The sequence below is a fragment of the Hibiscus syriacus genome, unplaced genomic scaffold (assembly GCF_006381635.1).
Source record: "Hibiscus syriacus cultivar Baekdansim isolate YM2019G1 unplaced genomic scaffold, ASM638163v2 tig00117048_pilon, whole genome shotgun sequence".
Classification (NCBI taxonomy): domain Eukaryota; kingdom Viridiplantae; phylum Streptophyta; class Magnoliopsida; order Malvales; family Malvaceae; genus Hibiscus; species Hibiscus syriacus.
The window spans coordinates 2,837,494-2,860,170 of record NW_024063538.1 but is presented as its reverse complement, the minus strand read 5'-3'; the positions used below and the strand labels follow the sequence as shown (position 1 = coordinate 2,860,170).

General features: G+C 34.9%; 1 protein-coding gene across 2 annotated transcripts; it reads right to left on the bottom strand.

Annotated features, from left to right (window-relative positions):
• Positions 1 to 10,191: 10,191 nt before the first annotated feature.
• Positions 10,192 to 12,923, bottom strand: LOC120197412. 2 transcript variants are annotated; one of them, XM_039198949.1, is made up of 9 exons: positions 12,755 to 12,923; positions 12,482 to 12,666; positions 12,132 to 12,313; positions 11,758 to 12,042; positions 11,621 to 11,679; positions 11,502 to 11,538; positions 11,335 to 11,406; positions 10,861 to 11,184; positions 10,192 to 10,732 (listed from the first exon to the last, which is right to left on the bottom strand). In XM_039198949.1, exons 1-9 carry the CDS (start codon positions 12,870 to 12,872, stop codon positions 10,669 to 10,671), a joined length of 1,326 nt encoding a protein of 441 aa, XP_039054880.1. In that variant the 5' UTR covers positions 12,873 to 12,923; the 3' UTR covers positions 10,192 to 10,668. The 2 variants fall into 2 exon arrangements, with proteins under 2 accessions (XP_039054880.1, XP_039054881.1); XM_039198950.1 differs by having other exon boundaries at positions 10,192 to 10,739; positions 10,867 to 11,184; positions 12,755 to 12,913.
• Between the last annotated feature and the right edge of the window lie 9,754 nt (positions 12,924 to 22,677).

Below are 22,677 nucleotides of genomic sequence, written 5' to 3'. Positions count from 1 at the left end.
CGTGCTACAAGTGCAAATGCCTCTACACTTAGGACATTTCCAGTCAGCCAACAATGCAACATCTTCTTTCTCTCCATATCTGTTCAGTAGACATTTTTGACAATACTTGATGGTACATTGCTTGTCCTTTTTCACATTCTTGTATGAAGCCAAGAGATTAATTCTTTTTTGTCGGCACTGGTGACAAGTTTTTCCATTTCCATATTCAAAAGTTTGAATTCCACTTTCCTTAGTTCGATTCACTTCTTCGATTTTTGAAGAGAGTTGAAACAACAACCATTTCTTCTTCCCTTTCGAAAAATCCCTGAGAAAAAGGAAACCTACTTTATTTATATTAAAAAAAAAGATCCAGTCCTTAGCAAAAGACGTGAGGTGAGGAGATCATGAGTGCACAATCAGTTTCCCACGAAGAGAAATGGTTGAGATACGTGGGGTAGGAGCCAAGGGTCTTGAATTCCTACTTTAAATGGGTTGAGTGCTGGGTCGGTTTGGGTTTTCTCTTTGGGTCCGTTCTGCTTGTAACTGGGCTGCTGAGATGACTGTAATTGGGCTATGGGTGAGGCCTGCAAATGTGTAATAATAATAATAATAATAATAATAATAATATAATGTTTTTGTAGACCCGGACAAAAACGAATATCTACAGGGATCAAATTAAAATCTCTTTTAGTAATGTGGCATGTCATCAAATTAACGATATTTTACATATCAATGAGGGAAAAGCCTTGAAGAACCGGGAGGAGGAACATTCTAAATTAATTTAAAAAAATAAGCCTATCAAATTGAATCCAATCAAGATCGGCCACTCCCTTATGTATTCTTTTTGGGGTGGGGGTAATAGTTGTTAACGGGATAGAAAAAACTAGATGATAAATAATGAGAAAATAACCTCAGTGACCGAAAATTCCTTATAATATACAATTTTTACCAACTTTTTTACGATTTGCCAAAATGACCAACAAAATTGCAATGTGATCTCTAAATTGCAACGCGATCTCCATTATCGCAATTCAGTTTCCAGATTCGCAACGCGATTTTGACCATCGCATTGCAATTTTTGAAATCCGCGTTGCAATTTTAGATATTCGCAATGCAAATATGTAAATCGCAATGCGATAACACGTGATCGCAACGCGATTCTGACTATCGTAATGCGATTTGGACTATCGTAACGCGATAATACGTGATCGCAACGCGATTCTGACTATCGCAACGTGATAATACATGATCGCAACGCGATTCTGACTAACGCATCACTGAATTTCAAATTCGCAACAGGTTTTAGTTTCGCAACACAAATGGGTATATAACTACTATGCAGCAGCATCAACTCATAACCTAAATCCCTAAATCGAAACTCATTACATCTCCATCTATCATTCTCTCCGGCGACATCTGTTCCTATATCCAACGACATCCTTCCCATCCGGCAACAGGTTTTAGTTTCGCAGCTCGTTTGTTTAGTAAATTAATTTACAATAATGAAATCATCTAATGTTGATCATGTTTGGATAGATTTGTGTTTTGGAGGGTCATGGGAGAATGTTCATGGTGTTTTACAATATATGCCTTTACCCATGAATCTTTAACTAAAACTGTCATTAAAAAAGTTAACTTATGAAACTCTAATGTTACGTGTTGCAAATAAATTGAATTTAGAGCCTTTAAGTGGATTTAGGCTATCTTATCAGAGAAAAGGTAAAGTTTATTTGTTAACCGACAATGAAGATGTTGAACATTCATTGCTTACATTAGTGTTTCGCAATATGTTGTTACATTGTATGTTGTTGAACCTAGAAGTAGTGAAGTTGGGTCAGTAGTGGGTAGTAATCAACCCCAGTTTATGGTGCTCAAAATTTAATGGTTCTACCACAATTTTATCACCAAGAAAGTTTTGTTTCACCACATTTCCAATACCAAACACAATCTCAAAACCCACAACCTTTCCCTAATCCAAATCCCAATCAACTTTCAGCACCAAATTTCGATTTTCGTATTAACCAGTTAGACGATGATGAGCCAACAGAAAAATTATGAGTACTAGTCGGTATTCGAAATTTGATCTTGGTCAATACCCGGACTTTGATCTTGGTCAATACTCAGATTTTGATGATGTTTCAGAAGAAGAAACAGACCCTGCGTGTAATGATTTTGATATTGGTCAATACCCAAATTTTGATGATGAAACAGCCGCTGCCGAGGAAGATGTTGTTAATGATAATGAGGAGGAAGTTACGACTGTGAATGAACATGTTAACATCCATTCTGTAATTCATATAACCCTGAAGAAGAAAAAGAAGAAGAAATCCCCGAAGAAAATGCCACGGGAGTATAACTGGAATATGCCAGAATTACTTCAGATACCGGAAGAAGAGTTGGTAAAAATAGCAGTTGATTGTTACACAAAAATTATTCGTATCAAGAAAGATAATTGTTTTGATACAAAGGAACACTTGAAGATAGCTTTTTATACGAAATGTGTGGAAGATGGCTATCAATTAAAAGTTAACAAATCAAGCAAAGATCGTTTCGAAACAAGGTGTATGATTGACAAAAATTGTACATGGCGTATGATTGAAAAGAGGATAAAAGATTGCGAAATGTTTCAAGTTAGGAATTTTATTGATAAACATACATGTTCAAGAACCCAAGCTTTTCCTCACCATAGACAGGCAAACAAAAAGGTGTTGGGTGGTTTTATGGCTGAGTTAATGTTTTTGAATGGCAGGGTATATCGGGGACATGAAATTATGACTGACATGAATGCTCGGTTCAAGATTAGTATCTTATATTCTCAAGCTTGGAGAGCCAAATGTTATGCCTTGGAATTGTTGAGGGGGTCGCCAGAAGCATCGTTTGCCCAACTACCGGCTTATTGTCACAATTTAAAGCTGAAAAATTCTAGGTCGGTAACTCATATCAAAACAGATAGAGATGGACGCTTTGAGTTGTTGTTTATCGCCATTGGTGTTGCGGTTAGTAAATCAATATAATTTTGTTGACTCATTTTTGTTAGTTACATGCATTTAACATTTAAATGATTATATTTCTTGTGTATATGATTTTGTAGATTCGTTCGTTTATTACTTGCATGCACCCAGTTATTATAGTTGACGGAGCACATTTAAAAGGTCGATACCTTGGAGTAAACTTATTAGCAGTAGCCATGGATGCTAACAATGGGATACTGCTAATAGCTTACGGGGTTGGAAAATTTGAAACCTCTGATTCATGGACATGGTTTATGGGGCATCTTAGGGATTGCATATGTCCTATTAGCAATCTGACAATCATATCCGATAGGGCAAACGCAATTGACAACGCTGTTAGAAGGTGTTTCTCATATGCTTTTTATGGACTTTGTGGTGTTCATTTATATAGAAATCTAAAATCAAGGTCTGCTGGTATAAAAAATCACAAATGGGCATACTGGAAGGCTGTAAAAGCTTATCGGGAAGTGGATTTTAATAAGCATATAAATTGTTTAAGACGTGTTTTGCCTCAGTGTGCTCAAACACTAGAAGATGTCGGGTTTGAAAGATGGTCAAGAGTACATCAACTTGGAGCAAGATATGGTTTCATGATGTCTAATAGTGCAGAATCAATCAACGCTCTAAGTCGTCATTCCTGGAAATTACCCATTACTATGTTAATGGAGTTTTTTCGAGCCTCTATTCAACAGTGGTACTACAAGAAAAGAAACCATGCAGGTATTATTTCTTTAAATTCGTAACTTATCATATAATTTACTAAGTATTATTTATTTAAATTTACAGGAACATTGGAACATCGTGTTACACCATGGACTGAAAAAAAGATAACGAAACGTGTTGTGAAGTCAACGTCATGGAGAGTTGAACCTTGTTCAAACACTTTGTTTGAAGTACTGGATAATAACTTAAATGGGCTTCTCGATCTAAATGCAAAGACGTGTAGTTGTATGAAATGGCAAACATCTGGTTATCCGTGTGGCCATGTTATAAAAGTTCCTTTTCATCTAAACCAAGATGATTCAAGCGCACATGCTATGGATTGCTACACTACAGAAGTATATCGACAGACTTATGCCGAGATTATCTACCCTATTCCACATCCTTCTGAGTGGGACATACCAGATGACTTACAAACAGTTATGCCACCAGCCATGGACAGAAGGCTACCTGGCCGACCAAAAAGTCACAATCGTATACCGTCTAAGGGTGAAGAGAAGAAGAGATCGACATGTAGTCGGTGCAAGGAAAGTGGTCATACAAGGTTGACATGTGAATCACCAGTGCCATCACAATCATCTTTTCCTCTACCAAAATATGGATCATCATCAAAATCCAAAGCTCATATGGTGTCAAGCAAACAAAATCGCAATCAAAATCAAAATCCCAATCACAACCGGCTTCACCTTTTGGGACTATTAACTTAGGTGATTTTTAAATGCAAACGTTGTATTATGTGTATTTTATGTGTAAACTTTTAACGTTTTCAGTTAGGCCCATGTATATTAGTAACTTGAGTTTAAACATTGCTATGATTTGTTAAGTTGTTATCACTTATTACACATTCATTTGACTATCGCAACGCGAATATGACTATCGCAACGTGAATTTGAATATCGCAACGGGATAATCGCAATGCAAAATGACTATCACAATGCGAATTTGACTATCACAACAGGATAATCGCAATGCAAAAATGACTATCGCAACACGAAAATGACTATCGCAATGCGAATTTAACTATCGCAACGCAATTTGACTATCGCAATGAGATAATCGAAACGCAAATAACTATCGCAACGAGAATTTGATTATCGCAACGGGAATTTGACTATCGCAACGAGAAAATCGCAAAGTGTATTAGACTATCGCAACGCGAATGTGATGCATATTGAAATCAACAAATCAACTTTTACATTTCAATCAATTAAACAAGCACAAATAAGAATTATTTGCACATCAATAATCAACTTTTAATCAATTAAACAAGCACAAATAAGAATTATTTACACATCAATTAAACAAATCAACTCTTATTATATTATTATTCTCATCAATTAAACAAGTCAGACTTTTAAGAATCAATTACAATAAAAAAAATGTACCCCAGACAGTTGTTTATGCACATCAATTTCACGCAGCTCACTTCAGGATTAACCTGCAGAAACCAAACATTTGCTCAAACAACACTTTCTACACATCTAAAACCAACAAACAACAAATTATATTGAATTCTAGGTACTTAACAACACTTGCATTTGACTTACCAATTGTTTATGGACACTTTCATAACGCGGATGCAGGTAGGCAGTGTCTCGCATATATCGTTCTAGCCATAAAATGCCGAAACCACAAGCCTATTGCACCTCTATCTCTATCGGTGGGAGGTAGAAACTCGGTACTTCCTGTAGTCAAACGCTCTAAGCACATGCATACGAGAGGACCACAATCCCCTCTGGCTTCTTGCGTTTGTTGTGGCGCGGTCTCGTCTCTGATAACTGTAATATTGAACTTCTTTGGCTTCTTGTTTCCAGAATAAGTCCAATAATTAATCGCATCCAAGAATTTAGCCAAATGAGAGCTCCATCCCTTAATAATATCTCTCAAATCAGACAATGATATGTAATTTATCATGCTGTCATATACTATTGTCTTCAGGGATGGAAGCTGAAGCTCGACGAGAAGCCAATGAGTACGTTCCAAAACAGGGATTAATAATTCAATTGCGCACTTATTTATAAACACCTTTAAAATATTTAAAAAATAAATACTAACCTTATCGACCTCCCACCATGCAGGATAAAGTTTAGCTTGTCCATTAGCCAACACATATGATTCCTGTCGTTGATTCTTCATGTGAACTACGTGAAAAGATGTCGGCATAATTGTATATCGCGTATTTGTTTTATTTTCTTGATTTTCCTTATTATTAGAAGACGTGACACCATGCATCAATATATGTTTACAAAAAAAGACTATTTAGAATTACATAAATTTAAAAAAAATTAATCAAAATGAAATATAAGAAGAAAAATATAAGACTTACCCCCCCATCAAATAGCCTTTGTCTTCAACCTCTAATAACACACCCCACCAAGACCGATCAATCAACAAATGCATATCATTGTTGAGTTTGTATATGTCAGCATAACACCCCTGGCTATGCTCATGTAGAAAAAATCAACTGCGGTCTTAGCCCAAAGGGTATTATCCAGAATTGTTTTCGGTAGTTTTTTCCTCTCCACTTCATCTGCCAGAATGGTACTAGCCGGTAACTTATACGAAAGCCAATAGTCATCCATCATGTCTGGCACGGGAAGGGGTTTCTCAATAATTCGATATAATATGCCGTGTGAATCGGGCTCTAGAATGTTGGGAGGGACCTCTTCAACGATGACAGGGGCCTCTTGAACGGTGGGAGGGACTCTTGAGCGATGATAGGGGCCTTTGAACGATAGGAGAGGCCTCTTGAACGATGACAGGTGAGTCGGGCTTCTTCTTACAGAGTCTTCGCACTATTGGGGTGAACGGAGACTTAATGGCACGTGCACGTCGTCTAATGCATAACCCCATCGTGCAAGAAAAACCCGACATAAAGCATCCACCTTATCGGGCCGCTAAAAATAAATTAATACATAAAATAGTAAATAAACAGACATGATATTAAACAGTGAAAACAGACACAAATATGTTTCAAACTTGCACGGTATTCACCCAAGTCATTATTCTATCATAGTTCACAAAATGCATCAGATAACATTCCGGAAGTAAGCACTTATATAAACATTTAAAAGGACAACATATAGGTTTAGTGCATGTTCAAGGACAACATAAAGGGTAGTAGTTTATTCTTCAAACTTAATTTGCAACACTGTGAAGTTAGTATTTGTCTTTGTCTTTTGGTTGAAGTAATGCAATCCATTCAAGTTTCAATTTGCAGAAGAAGAATAGTTTCTGAAACTTAAAATCACAACACGAAACTTAAAATCGCAACACGAAAATGATTATCGCAACACGAATTTGACTATCGCAACGCGAATTTGACTATCGCAACGAGATAATCGCAACGCGAAACAAAAATCGCAACACGAAACTAAATTCGCGTTGCGATAGTCAAATTCTCGTTGCGATAATCATTTTCGTGTTACGATTATTCTTCTTCTGCAAATTGAAACTTGAATGGATTGCATTACTTTAACCAAAAGACAAAGACAAATACTAACTTCACAGTTGCAAATTTAAGTTTGAAGAAAAACTACTACCGAATGAATTTACTAAGCAATCCAAAGACAAATATGAATTTACTAACTTCAACCAAAAGACAAAACAAAGACAAATACTAAGTTATTTTAGAACTGTTTAGCAGTATTGGCAGCAACCGAATGAATTTACTAAGCAATCCAAGTGCAATGGTTAATCTAAGTGAAATTACGAGTAAATCAAGTTAAATGAAAAATCTTAAATTTACCTCGTTGCGTAGAGTATGAACCTCATTCTATAATGATGCTACTATCTCACGTAGAGTCGCTACCTCACCACGTAAAGTAGATACCTCCTCACGCCATTCACCATTGTCATCGCGTAAAGTACTGACCTCCTCACGCAAGGCATTGACCTCATCACGTAACTCCCCTAACTCATCCCATGGAGGTGGAGGTGGAGAACAGGGAGATAAATGTCGTGGCATCTTTGTCGGTCGCCTATCATGAGGTGAGAGTGGAGAAGAGGCTCGATGATGTGACAAAATAGGTGATGGCTCTCGTTGTAGAGGTGTATAGTGTGGTCGATCAGGTGATGGCTCTAGGTGAGGTGATGGCTCTCGAAGTGGAAGCTGCTCATCATCCGTGCCATCAAAAAAATGCTTACTAGCTTGCCACCAATCAGTGGCAAGCTCAGCCTCCGTGGGTGTCAGCCTCTGTAATGGAGTGTTGGCCTCCTAACATATAAAAACTCAAATAAGTTAAACGTGTACTAGTATAACTTGTTTATATGGTAATATTTGTGTTAACTTACATCATTTATTGTCATATACCGTAGTAACTCTTCCCAAATCAACAGCCGTCGTTTCCTCTTCCAGGAAATAGCCTAGGAATATCATTGAAGTTTGAATGCATATGTCTGCATGTCAGGAAAAGCCTCAAATATCCAAATCTATAACAATATATACAAAATTAGTAATTGTTAAAATAATTAATTATAATTTTGAAAACATTATATAGAACTCTTACCTTAAAGGCCCAAATAAAACCTGACAAAGTGTATTTGGAACTCGCCACGCAAACTTTGCGGTCATCAAAGGCAGACGACAACTTATTCCAGGTAGCTTTCCATAGATACGAACCCCACGGAAATAGGTTCCATGCATTTAGGTCCTCTACCAATAATTAGGTCCTTAGGAATAGGTTGTCTGCCCTCTCTGCCTAAAAGCCGGCATGCAAAAGTACTAAAAGGCATACTCGGAAACATCGACGTCATCCATCCGAGTAAAACAATCTTTCTTATTAAATAATCTCGTCAAGTCGTCGACGTGTAATTCGGCTTCTCATTGACAGCTCAGGAAAAACCCAGGATAACCATGATGGAGGGTAATATGACTAGTGTATCGACCTACATCATCGTGTCCGAAGCGTAGACCAGTGATTAAGAAAATCTTTCTTATAAATAATCTCGTCAGTCGTCGACGTGTAAATTCGGCTTCTCCATTGACAGCTCAGGAAAAACCCAGGATAACCATGATGGAGGGTAATATGACTAGTGTATCGACCTACATCATCGTGTCCGAAGCGTAGACCAGTGATTAAGCAAAACTCCTCCCGCCCATATCTCTTCATTACCACGTTCTATACTCTTGGGTAGATCGCGTGTCATGGTCTGAAGCCACAAATGGGTCAACATAGCATCTCCACCCGGATGTTGTACTTTCAGCCATGGCCCGAAGCAAGTATCCTCAAACAAATTATCTTTGTACAGGTGAAAGCTTAGACGCAATTGTAGTGACTAGGCTTATTTTATTCCTTAAGGTCAATTGAGCCGAAAAAAAGTTCTACAAAAACAATAAACATATCAAGTTAGATATACCAAAAACTACACTGTGAAGATATACCAAAAACAATAATAAATATAAAGCGTAGTAGTTTATTCTTCAAACTTAATTTTGCAACACTGTGAATTTCGTATTTGTCTTTGTTTTTTGTTAAGTAATGCAATTCATTCAAGTTTCAATTTGCAGAAGAATATTTTTCTGAAACTTAAATCGCAACACGAAATGAAAATCGCAACACGAAAATGATTATCGCAACGCGAATTTGACTATCGCAACGAGATAATCGCAACGCGAAACGGCTATCGCAACGCGAATTTTGTCGTTGCGATTTTCATTTCGCGTTGCGATTCTCGGTTTCAAATGGTCATTGTCTAAAATTGAACTTGAATGAATTGCATTACTTCACCAAAAGACAAACAAAGACAAATACTAACTTCACAGGTTAAAGACTAAACAGTAGCAGTATTGGCAGCAATCTATTATTGAAATTACCATAAACTTATCATTAATTTCAATATGAAAACCTAATAATAATGACGGGTAAATATTCGTGTTTGAATTTGAAATAAATACGCGTTGCGACTAATGGCGCTTTGAAATCGCATTCATTTATATTATCGCAACGCGATAGTCAGAATCTCGTTGCGATAGTCAGAATCGCTTTACGATCACGTATTATCGCGTTGCGATCACACGAGTTGCGATTTACATATTCGATTGCGATTTACATATTCGCATTGCGATTATCTAAAATCGCAACGCGGATTTCGAAAATCGCAATGCGATGTCAAAATCGCGTTGCGAATCTAGAAACTGAATTGCGATAATGGAGATCGCGTTGCGATTTAGAGATCGCATTGCGATTTTATTGGTCATTTTGGCAAATCGTAAAAAAATTGATTAAATCGTATATTATAAGAAATTTTCGATCACTGAGGTTATTTTCTCTAAAATAATACTCATGGGTTCAATTAATTATTTCTTTATCCTTCTAATTCGACTTAATTAAATATTCACCCCTGGGATTATAACGAAAAAATACCCAAATATACTATACCCCTTTACTTTTAAAATTAGAACGGTATTAGAAATCACATTTATAACCACAAAAGATGAAATAAAACAGCTAACGGCACACCATAAAACAGAGAGAGCATGGAGAATATGAAGTCATCCCCTTCAACAACAGGCTTTCAAACCCTAATTATGCTCGCCCATGGCCATATACCGCGTTGCATACGATCCGACCCGAAAAACATAGTGTACAAAATTTCGTAATGTTACTAGAAATACAAGAGCAAATAAGAACGCGATCGTTAGGGTCGGGGTCCTATCGACCCTTGTATTGGCCTTCGGATCTAGCATCGTACTGTTTGGTGTAAACACGGTGCCTTCTCTCTCTTGCGTAGATGACCCAGAAGATCAACGACAACATCACGGCGGCCGAGACGATTACTAATCCGATGTAGATCCATTGACTATAGCGGCGCAAACCGGTACAATGTTCATGACTGATATCCGTGAATGCATCACGCACGAAAGTGCAGTCTTGCAAGTTAACCAGGAACGGACCGTAGCGATACAGACCGTAACTTACATTCACTGCTGCCGACATCTGAGTGTAAAATTGAGGGGTCAATCGCCCTGGTGTAGAACAAATCCCAGAGGATGAAACCTGACATATGTAGTTCTTCCAAACCTGTTTCACACAGATACAGCCAAACAAAATAAAAACAGAGGCGAAGAAGAGCCATGTGATTTACGAGAGAGCAGCACGGTTGACACACTCGATGCGGATTTTACGTATAGAAAAACTATCGTTATTACCTCTGAGAATTGTGCAAACTCACTTCACCAACTGCACACTGTCGATTTGTGAGATTAGAATAAAACGGATTGCAGAGAGCCGGCAACAATGGACCAGATTGATTGAAATATAAAGGTGCCATTTGCGGCGGGAAATTTCGGTTAAAAACATTAGTGATGACGCCATTCACGACGTTCGCAAGTTGATGAGTGACGTTCTTGGTTCGTAACAAGGTCTCTTGGGCTGTTGCATTGTCGACGCATGGCAGAATATCATCCAACGCTGTATGAGCTGTGGGATTCTGGACCCATTGATCCATGGCAACACACGCATCTCCGGCAACACTGCATCGGGGAAAACAACTTTTAATTTACAGCACATTTCATATCGAAGAAAGTAGCACGGAAGCAAGTTCAGCCAAAAATCATTCAAAGGCAAAGACGGAAACTATATGAGTTCGATACAGCGAACAAGGGAAATGGAGCAGAACATACTTGTGGAGGAGGTGAAATACTCCACATAAAATAAATGTAGCGGTAACAAGGATCCACCCCACGATCACTAGCCTGCATTCATTAATTGTAGACGTGATCGATAAAGGAAGTTCGAGTTAGTAACATGGGGCAATTGATCTAAAAGACATTAATGATACTTCACTTACGTGTAAACCAGGCACTGCAATCCAAGAATGGAAAATACTGCAGCCAGTTATCAAAACAATAGCATTAAGTTTAGACGTATCGAGATAATCGGATCGCTTAGAATCTTGATATAACTTACGGAATCCAAGGAATGCCAAAAAGAGCATCACACCAGCAAGAACGATAAGAGCCAATCTCCTGCAGCATTTACCATGAGATAAATTCGATGATAAGTTACAAGGTTAATCTAATTTCTTCCTAAAAGCTTCAACTTACATTCTGTCTAATCCATCCTGGATCTTTTCTTTATTATCGGCTGTTTGACGGGAAAGAGTTGAAGCCGAAGAGTTTATCTTCTTTTCGATGTCATCGATGCTTCTTTGGACATCTGCCGGCAAAATAGCCGCATCCACGCTAATTTTCTTAGCTGCAGAAAGATAATTTGACACATTCCTGAGGTTCTCAGCGGTAAGGTCTGCCTTACTAACAACATAATCCAGTGTATCCGTTGTACTGCCGTAGAACTTCCCCTGACCGGTATACAACACAACACATCCGACACTGCAACACGACATTAAGCATTCAAGTTAGTAATTATGCGGTTATTTAGAACATACATATCTTCGAACGAGAGAAGGGGATCGAGTTACATTGCAGCAATGGTGAAGAGTATGAGGAAAATAAGGGACAGAGCATACGCCGTCCGAGAGTAGCCATACGAATTCAGTTGACAACAGCAATGACGAATACATATGACGAACAAAATTAAAGCGAATATCGCAAACCAGACGCCGGCAACGACGAAGAAAGGAGCCGCCGTGAAACCAACCGACTGCATTAACAGAGACAGATACTATACTCAAAGATTGTTCGATTCGAATGAAGATTTTTTTTTTCAACTGATATCAGATCATCAAAAACAAGAAAACCCCTAGCAGGACTAGATTCAAAGCATAATCAAAACCAATTACAAAACAAGAACATCAGCGAAGAAAATTACGGCCCAATAGTGTTGATTGCTGATGTTCCAGCCGCCGGTGTACTTTTGAAAATCATTAAGAGGGTCTCTCCTATAAGTCCTCTTTTGTGCCAAAATCAAAGACGAGTTGTCCTCTGCAAGGTTCCTCCTTTCTCCTATCTTCCTCCATTGGAAAACTTCACTGTGCTCTAAACTTGTATAATTCCCTGAAATCCCAGAGAACATATAAACACTTAAACCAACAAAATCCCTGAAATAAAACTTTCTATTCAGAAAGGAAAAAAAGATCAGTACCCGGAAGATGCAAAGTCTGGACATTTGAGGAACTAGAAACTGTTTCATGTCCGAAAAGAAACAAAGAGAAGAAGAAAAAAAGGAACAATGCATAAGGGTTTGATCTGAAACATAACATGATGTTTATGTCTCTCCCTTTGTGTTTCTTAAGGTTTTGAGAGAGAGGAGATGATAAATGAGTTCTAATTGCAATATTAAGAGGTTGATGAAAATCTATTACATGATGCTAACTTTACGTTTAGGCAAAAGTTAGATTTTTTTTCTTTTCAATTTTGTCTGTATTTTTTTTCTTTTCTTTACCAAAATAACCATCATATATTCGGGGCTTTTACCAAATATAACTCTTAGACTCAATAATTACCAATCAGACACCCTCTCCCCTAATATTATCAATCTAGCATCCTTTCTGACACGGTGACAATAAAGTGTGGATCGTCAGCCGCACCTTCGCGGGGTTTGGTCCTTGCTAGCGCCACGTAAAGAAAGTTGCAGATCGTCATTCGTGCCTTTTTTGAACCTCTGACACATACGGAAGGCGCGAATCATTCCTCAACTGTCCGTCTCACACATTGATTATCACTCGTCTCCCCCCATCTTTCTATAAATACCATCTCAACACAACCCTCAAATCTCAAATTCTCTCTTCTTCCCATTATCAATCTTTCTATTAAGAAGGTAAAATATTTTTATTATATTATAATTTGTTGAACTATGTTTTGATATAACAATTTAAGGCAAAATGGTTTTTGGACTTGAATTGAATTTACAAAATGTTTTTTGACTTAATTGAATTTATTCAAAGTTTTAAAAGGTTTCAAAAATAATTCAAAGTCCATTAAATTCGGATTTGAGCCAAAATGCTAAAGGGTGTCAAAGTGCATCCATGCATCCCTGCAGTGCATCTATGCATCCCTGCAGTGCATCCATACATCCCTGCAGTGCATCCATGCACATGCACTAATGCATCGATGCATCATGCAATGCATCCATGCACTAAAACATCGAATGCACTTAGTGCATCGATGCATCCTGGCATGCATCAAGGCTGCAACAGCTAGTTTATTTGAATTTAATGAAGGGGTATTGATGCACCTTGATAGTGCACCGATGCATCATGTTATGGGCAGCCTTTTTAAGTAGAAAAATCATCCTCAAAATGCTCCAAAACATCCCCAACGGCTATATACAACATCAAACACATTTCAAGCTATAAATACAAGCTAAGGACACTTGAAGAAGTAAGAGATAACAACTATCCAAGCAATCAAACACAAGAGAAGAGTTTTTCAATCTTATTTCATCTTTCTCTTGTAAATATTTTGTTCTTGTGAGCTCAATCTTGTAAACACCTACCTTAGAGAGGTTTTCTTGTTTACTTATTTTATCCTTTTGTAAAGGGGAAAGGTTCTAGCTTATCCCGTGTAAAAGCTAGGGAAAGGTTCTAGTTTAGCCCGAAAAAACTAGGGGAGTTTGTAAGGTTACTCTTTGTCCTCAAAAGAAAGAACAAATTAGTGAATTTGTTGGAAAATCCTTGGTGAGGAGCTAAGGTAGTGGATGTAGACTTGGTTGAGAAGTCGAACCACTCTAAATCGTTATGCAATTCTCTATCTTTTAATCTCCTTACTCCCTAAACACAAAAACCAATTCCGACCCTCTTTGAAAGCAATTTCAATTATCGATTCGAGCTTCTGAAAACCCCAACAATTGGCATCAGAGCCTAACTCGTTAGAAGGTTTAACCACTTGAGACGATCTTAGAAGAAGCTCTACCAATTCCTGACACAACCGAGAAGATGACTTCCACCTCCGGCTCGTTCCACATGGAAGACTCCCTACCAAACGACAAGCCTCCATACTTCAATAGAGCTAACTATCATCATTGGAAGAAATTAATTAAGGTATTCATCCAATCCAATGATCTTGATGCATGGGAGAGATAATCGAGAATGGTTACTCTTCTCCAAAGAAGAAGGAGAAGTGGAGTGACAAAGAACAGAAGAAAGCTTAACATAATGCCAAGGCAATGCACATGATATTGTGTGCATTTGGTCCTGAAATCTATGAAGGAGTTTCTTCGTGTTCAAGTGCCAAGAAGCTTTGGAATAAGCTTGAGGAAATCCATGGAAACAAGAAAGAAGAACCAATAAAGGTGGTGTCTCTAATGGCTCGTGAAGAGCCCGAGGTATCTTCTAACTCAAATGAATTTAATTCATATACGTTTGATGAGTTACAAGATGATTTTAATAGGTTATATTCAGAGTTTTAGACCATGAACTCCAAATATAAAAAATGATTTCAAAATTTAAAATCGAAAACGATTTTCTTTTGAAAACAAAAATAGATTTTGAAAGCCAAAATGAAATTTTGAAAAAGGATTTAGAGATTTCAAAAATAAAAATTGAAAGTTTTGAAAAAGAAAATTTTGATTTAAAAGTTAAGCTTGAATGCTTAACAAAAGAAAAAGAAATCATTTTAAATAATTCATTTAGTTCAATAATGACAATATGCTCACATTGTCATTATCATGGTCACAAGGAACATACTTGTCCTTTGAAGAAAGGAAAACGTTTTAAAATTAGACAAGTATGGATTCCGAAAGGAACAAGAGGCATTGAAACTAACGTTGAAGGATCTGAAGCAATTTGGATACCAAAATCAAAATAATGTCTCTTGTAGGTGTGTGAGAGCAATGGTGATGAAAGTGATGATATTCAAGATGCTCTAGCCACACATGAAAAAGGAATGGGTAATCTCTAAGCTTAATGATTTAATTTTGGTTATTTGGTTGCTCATTTGATTTTAAGCTTGCATGAGTTGTGATATTAAATGATTATGTTTTGTTTTAATCTCATGTATGTTGAAAACAATTGGTATGATGAACAATTTTAAAGTTTTAATAATTTTTCAAAATTTTTAGTTCATCATAATAAAATTTTGGTCAAATTTGGTTTTAATGCAAATGATATCTCTCTAATAATTGATATCAATTTTTTTAAAAAAAAACTTTGATTTTACAAATTTTAAAATTTTGACCTAAATTTGAATGTTTATCCATGTGGTTTAAATGAAAATGATATCTCTCTAACAATTGATATCAAAATTTTCAAAATGCGTAACATTTTTGGAAAACTTTATGCATATGCACTTAATTTTAACAAATGATATTGATATCAAATTTCAACAATTGGTATTGCATAAAGTATTTTATTTCTTGGATATATTGAATTTCATGTGCTACTAACATATTTGTTATTCTTTGTAGAAATTCAATTTCTTTTTAAGTGTCAAGTTCTTAAAGTTAAATTTTGATTGGAATGCATTTATTGAGGGGGGGCTTTGATTTTTCAAATGATTTTTAAATGTCAAATTTACCACTTACTCTCCAAAGTTATTTTGAACTTCAAAGATCTAATTATTTTTTATATAACAAAAAAAGGGGAGAAGTTTGGTTTGAAAAATTCAATTTCTTAATGAAAAAGGGGGAGCTTAACATTTTCATATATTTTCCAACAATTGTTAACAATTGATATCTTTTTCATTAAACAATTTATTAACGGGGAGTTTTGCCAAAAACAATTTTTCAAATGTTTTGTTATATCAAAAAGGGAGAGATTGTTGAACTATGTTTTGATATAACAATTTAAGGCAAAATGGTTTTTGGACTTGAATTGAATTTACAAAATGTTTTTGGACTTAATTGAATTTATTCAAAGTTTTAAAAGGTTTCAAAAATAATTCAAAGTCCATTAAATTTGGATTTGTGCCAAAATGCTAAAGGGTGTCAAAGTGCATCCATGCATCCCTACAGTGCATCCATGCACCTGCACTAATGCATCGATGCATCATGCAATGCATCCATGCACTCAAACATCGAATGCATTTAGTGCATCGATGCATCCTGCCATGCATCAAGGCTGTAACGACTAGTTTATTTGAATTTAATGAAGGGGTATCGATGCACCTTGATAGTGCACCGATGCATCATGTTATGGGCAGCCTTTTTGAGTAGAAAAATCATCCCCAAACAGCTCCAAAATATCCCCAACGACTATATACAACATCAAACACATTCCAAGCTATAAATACAAGCTAAGGACACTTGAAGAAGTAAGAGATAACAATTATCCAAGCAATCAAACACAAGATAAGAGTTTTTTAATCTTATTTCATCTTTCTCTTGTAAATATTTTGTTCTTGTGAGCTCAATCTTGTAAACACCTACCTTAGAGAGGTTTTCTTGTTTACTTATTTTATCCATTTGTAAAGGGGAAAGGTTCTATCTTATCCCGTGTAAAAGCTAGGGAAAGGTTCTAGTTTAGCCCGGAAAAACTAGGGAGTTTGTAAGGTTACTCTTTTGTCCTCAAAAGAAAGAACAAATTAGTGAATTTGTTGGAAAATCCTTAGTGAGGAGCTAAGGTAGTGGATGTAGACTTGGTTGAGAAGTCGAACCACTCTAAATCGCTGTGCAATTCTCTATCTTTTAATCTCCTTACTCCTTAAACACAAAAATCGATTCCGACCCTCTTTGCAAGCAATTTTTGGTTGTCGATTCGAGCTTCCGAAAATCCCAACATAATTATTTAATAATTTATTATTTTATTAAATTTTATTGTACCATTTTTTTTATTACTTTTTGCAGTTATAAAATGAAAGGTGGGTTGCTAGGTTTAGATGAGAATCATATCTCGAGACATTTTGTTGATACGATAATTTTAAATTGTGCTGTTATTTTAATTATTGTGAATGTTTTATTTATTTAATTTTTTACTATTAGTTTATATTTTAATTTGTATACTATTTATTAAATTAGGAGATATATCATATATTAGATCCATTCATTTGTAACGTTAATTTAGAGATACATACTCGTGTCTAGCCATATTTAGCTGAGGTTGGATTCGGTTATGTAGCGAAATATTAAGGGCATTGTAACCTTGAACCCAACCTTATATATACACTGGTTGAGAGGTGGAGACCAGAGACACACACATTCCACCTTCCGTGTGGAGAGTGAACTATTACACTGGAGGATGTTTTCACATATTTGGGGCTTCGAGATGAGGATGTGATTTTTGGGGTGGCGGATGGTGACTGACATTCATTGTGCGATGAGTATCTTTGAGGTGTTTCGTCTAATTTCAACGGTGGTCGAATACCGTTAAATTGGTTGGATAAAACTTTTAAACATTTGATTCATGACGCCTCCGAGGAACATGTTAAAATGTATACACCGCTCATAGGAGAGATCTTGATGTCTGACAAATCGCGCAACCAAGTTCATTGTATGTGGTTACGTCACCTCGCAGATTTTTACATTGCACGCATACTCAGGTGGGGCTCTGCAGTTTTGGCATTTATGTTTAGGAAAATGTGTCGAGTAACTGATTATTGAAAAAATGCTATCGACGTATGTCTCCTTCTTCTCCAGTCTTGGGCGTGGTATCACATGTCCTTTTTATGTCTGGTCGTGAAAAACTCGTTGGTCTTCCCGCTATTGTTGAGGTAATTTCAATACTAAATTTGTATATAAATAATTTTATTGAGTATATAATGAATATTTTTTATTGAATAGGTGGTTAAGTGCAAGAAAAGATCATCGTGATTTACCAGATGAATTGGAAGAAATTCAGTTGCTCATTCATCAAAAGGGTGGTACAAAGGTATGATTTAAATTTTATTATTTACTTTAAATTATCGTTATATAATTAGAATATTATTTTGATAAGAATTATATGTACTTGTTTTAGTTTCAATTGATTCCTTATTCTACTGAAGAAATGAGGATTTGTATCCCACATCACTTGAGAATCCCATTAGATGTATGTTTAGCAGTGATCCATCTAATATGATATGTTATTTTCGAGTGACATCCTACTGATCGTGTGCTCCGCCAATTCAGTTTTGTACAATCAATTCTGGAAGAACATAGGAATCTCGATGATATGCAAATCATCGATAGACGGGGCAAAAAAGAAGTCGATTGTCTGCTGAAGCACATCGAATGGTTAATGATATGGGAGGATCTACGTGGACGTACTCCCTTGTGAAACCCATTTATGTGGATCATTATTCGGTTGCGGATGATTATTATGAATGGTTCAACAGGAATGGGAAATTGTTCCTACTTTTCGATGAAGCATGAGGCATGAACATTCATCAACGCTGACAAAGACGTCCATCATCATCCCCCGACTCGTGGATAGAGAGCAGGTGCTTCCGGATCGTCCTCAACTACAGTACTGAAACCATCACAGCAGCCACCATCTACATCGGTGTACATTCCGCAATCGTTTCAGATAACACTACAATCGTATCAAATGGCACCGCAACCATTTCATATACCACCACAATCGAGTTAAACGCCACCATTTCCATATCAGATGTCACAACAGTCAGGTCAGATGCCACCGTCGCAGGATTTTATGACCCCTCATGGAGGATATTATACTTCCATACTTATAGTCAACATCGGGTTTATATGTTGATTATTTGGCGGGTGAAAGTTCACCACATATACAAATACCTCCTGTGCAATTTTCGTACTCATCAATGTCGGTGTTTTCGCAATTTTCACATTTTTCTGTGAGCGGTGGGATAGTCAGCCATACACCTCCAGGGTCCTTATTATATAGAGGTGCTACATCGTCATTCGTCTCTTATTAACAAAATGTAGTTGCTTCTGATGATGATGATGATGATGAGAGTGAGGAGAAAGAACAAGTTATACGAAGAAATCCTCATCGACACAGACAATCACCGCTCTGTGGAACACATTCAAGATGCAGACATCGATAGAGTTGTTTAGTTCGTAATGTTTTTATTTAATTTTGTTTGTTTACCAACAATTGTAAAGTTTTTATTATGGACTTTTTATTTATTTTGTTTGTTAATGTTTTTATTATTTAATTGTTCGAATTATATCGTCTGCATTTAATGTTTCTATTTAGTTGTTTTTATTGTTTTAATTGTATCGTTTTCTTTGTGGTGGTGTTTGCATTTAGAAGAGTTGTTATTTATAGGGGAGTGGAGCGTTTAAAAATCGAGTTTTCAGGCTTGGGCAATAATGGAGTACCAATAATTCAACGTCCATAATAGAAGACGCGGCTTCCATTATCCCCGCCTTCCATACATGTAAGAGGTTCAGCGAAAGCGTGGCTGACGATCCGCACTTTATTGCCACTGCGTCAGAAATGGTGCTAGATCGGTAATATTAGAGAAGAGAATGACTAACAGGTAATTATTGGGTCTAAAGGTGATATTTTGGTAAAAACGCCCATGTATTCATGAATGATTTACTCTTTTATTTCAAAACTATTAAACTTGCTTGCGAAGCCTGAAGTTGCTATTGTTTTTAATAAATTAACTAACGGTGCTCTTTTTTTTCCCTGACTACACGATTTTCTTTGCTTTTTACTGCAAGTTTGATGTTTTACTTTGCTTTCAGGTATTATTTAATTGTTAAATAAGTTATCTAATTCTACTATTGAATTGAGTTATGTGTAATGTGATTGAGATTATACTTTTTTTTAAAGATAAAGCTATTATTTTGTTTTTTTTAATTAAATTAAATATTAATTTGTTATAATTTTTAATTTCAATTAATTTCAAGTTCTTTTAATAGTAAAATTATTAATTATATTTCTTCTCATTATCTGGGTACAATTGTTTTTTACATCCTCCTAGTTTTGGAAGTAGGTAAACTAAGTCTTGGCCAACTATTATTCAGTTTAATTTTTTTATTCTTTTATTTTATAATTAAATAAAATAAACATTTTATTTTTAATTTTAAATTGATAACTTAATAATTATACTCTGTTCATCATTTTATTCATATTCATATTTCCTTATCTAAAATTTTATTTTGACTTTACTAAAAAATTAATATGATTTTTCAACAACATATTGTAGATTAATTTTTGATGCTTTAAACTTATATTTGGGATGTATTTAATATACAAAAAATATTTAAGTTTTGTATTTATGAATTCCTTTACAATTAAAAATTATAAAAATAAACATTATTTATCTACTTTTTAAAAGGAAAAATCCTGTGTGTATAATATATAATTCGTCGAATTAATCCTTTCCATTCATTAGTAAAGCCGACGATTTAGTTGGCTAATATTCCTTCTAATTACTAATATATTATTGTGCTGGTATATTTAAATTTTATTAATTTTCCCTTTTAATAAAATAAAGAATTTAATTAATGTATTTTTTTTAATTAAATGAACAAATAATGTTCATTATTCTGATGTATTGTCTCTATCTTCATTGGACAGTCAATGTTAATAAACAAAGCATGTCCTACACTTGCATTTGTTATAAATTGCATCTTTGACTTTTGCAATGAGAATTAACTCTCATATTTCAAATTTATTTTGATTATATTGAAATTTTAAATACAAGTATAACATCATGACCATGAAATACTCCCCATATATGCCTAAGAAAAATAAAATAATTTTAGCAAGTATTCTCATAATAGAAAATATCCTTTCATGAAATATAATGAATTGAAAATCTTATAAAAATTTAACATTAAGTAATATCAGTGATAAAAGAGAATGTTATTCTTCATGGAGATTTTGAGTTTGAATAACTACGTATACATGGTGCAGAGGCAGAAAACAACGAAGACCAGTGGGGTCATGCCCCCAAAAAAATTGAAAAATTATATTTTTGACCCTTAAAATTTTTAAAAATTTAATTTAGCCCTACAATTGTTTTAGGAATTCAGGTTAAGCTTTTAAATTTTGAATGTTCCTAATTAAATCCCTCCCATAATTTTTAAAAATTCTCATTAAGTCTCTCAAAATTATAAAAATTTAATTATACCCCAGTTTTTGAAAAATTGTAAATTGAATCGTTCAATCTTTTTGAAAAATTTAATTTTAACCTCTAAAGTTTTTAAATTTTTAAGTTAACTAATGATTTTCATTCAAAACATGTTATTTTAACAAAAAAAATGAAAGGTTAATTATTAAAGTGCTTTAAAAATAGTAATTAAAATGACTATTCATGTGAATGTTAAGGGAAAATTTAACATAATCAATGAGAGAACTAGTTCTGGGATCTAATTAAGTGATAAATTGATAAGATAATCGAATAAATACTAACTAGAAGACAATATTAATCTTACATTGAAAAAATAAAAAAAGTACTACAAAAGCAAACAAAAAATATCCATCATTTTTATTAGAAAAAAAAGATAAAGATTGAATAAACAAAATAACATGAAAATTAAATATGCAAAATAAAAAAAATTAAAAGAGTAAAAAAGAAAAAAATACCACTTAATAAAAAGACGTAAAAAAACAAAGTGAAAATAAAAATGACATGTTTAATCCCTAATTAAAACATTCTACAATCTTAATCATATGCTCATTAATTTTGTTAAAGCTTAGATTAAGCTAGAACATGTTACCCCCGATATATTTTTTAAGCTTAAGAAAGTACACGCTTGAAAGCATAAACTTTTATTGATTAATTTAAGATGATTACGAGTGGTGTACTAGTAGTATTTGTTTTAAAGATTTTTAATTATTCGATAATATTAAATATTTTATAATTATAGACAGTTGAATTTAAAATTTCTAAAATTAATAGTTATCTATTTTGTCACTGAAATAATTCGATTTGTACACGTATAATTATAGTTGAATGTAGAACAAACAAACAAAAAAATAGCCACAAAGACACCCAAACATCATTTTTATTTTATTCCACAAATACATTTATTATTTTGATGTTTATATATAACTATTAATTAAAATTTTGTTATATTAATTTGTATCTGATATATTTATCAACTAATTTGAATCAGATAGTACAGAGACAATGACAACCCTCTCAACCCAATTTGTATCATTCGTAATTATCAGTATTCGAACATCTGACATTGTTTAAGGGATCTAGTGTTTT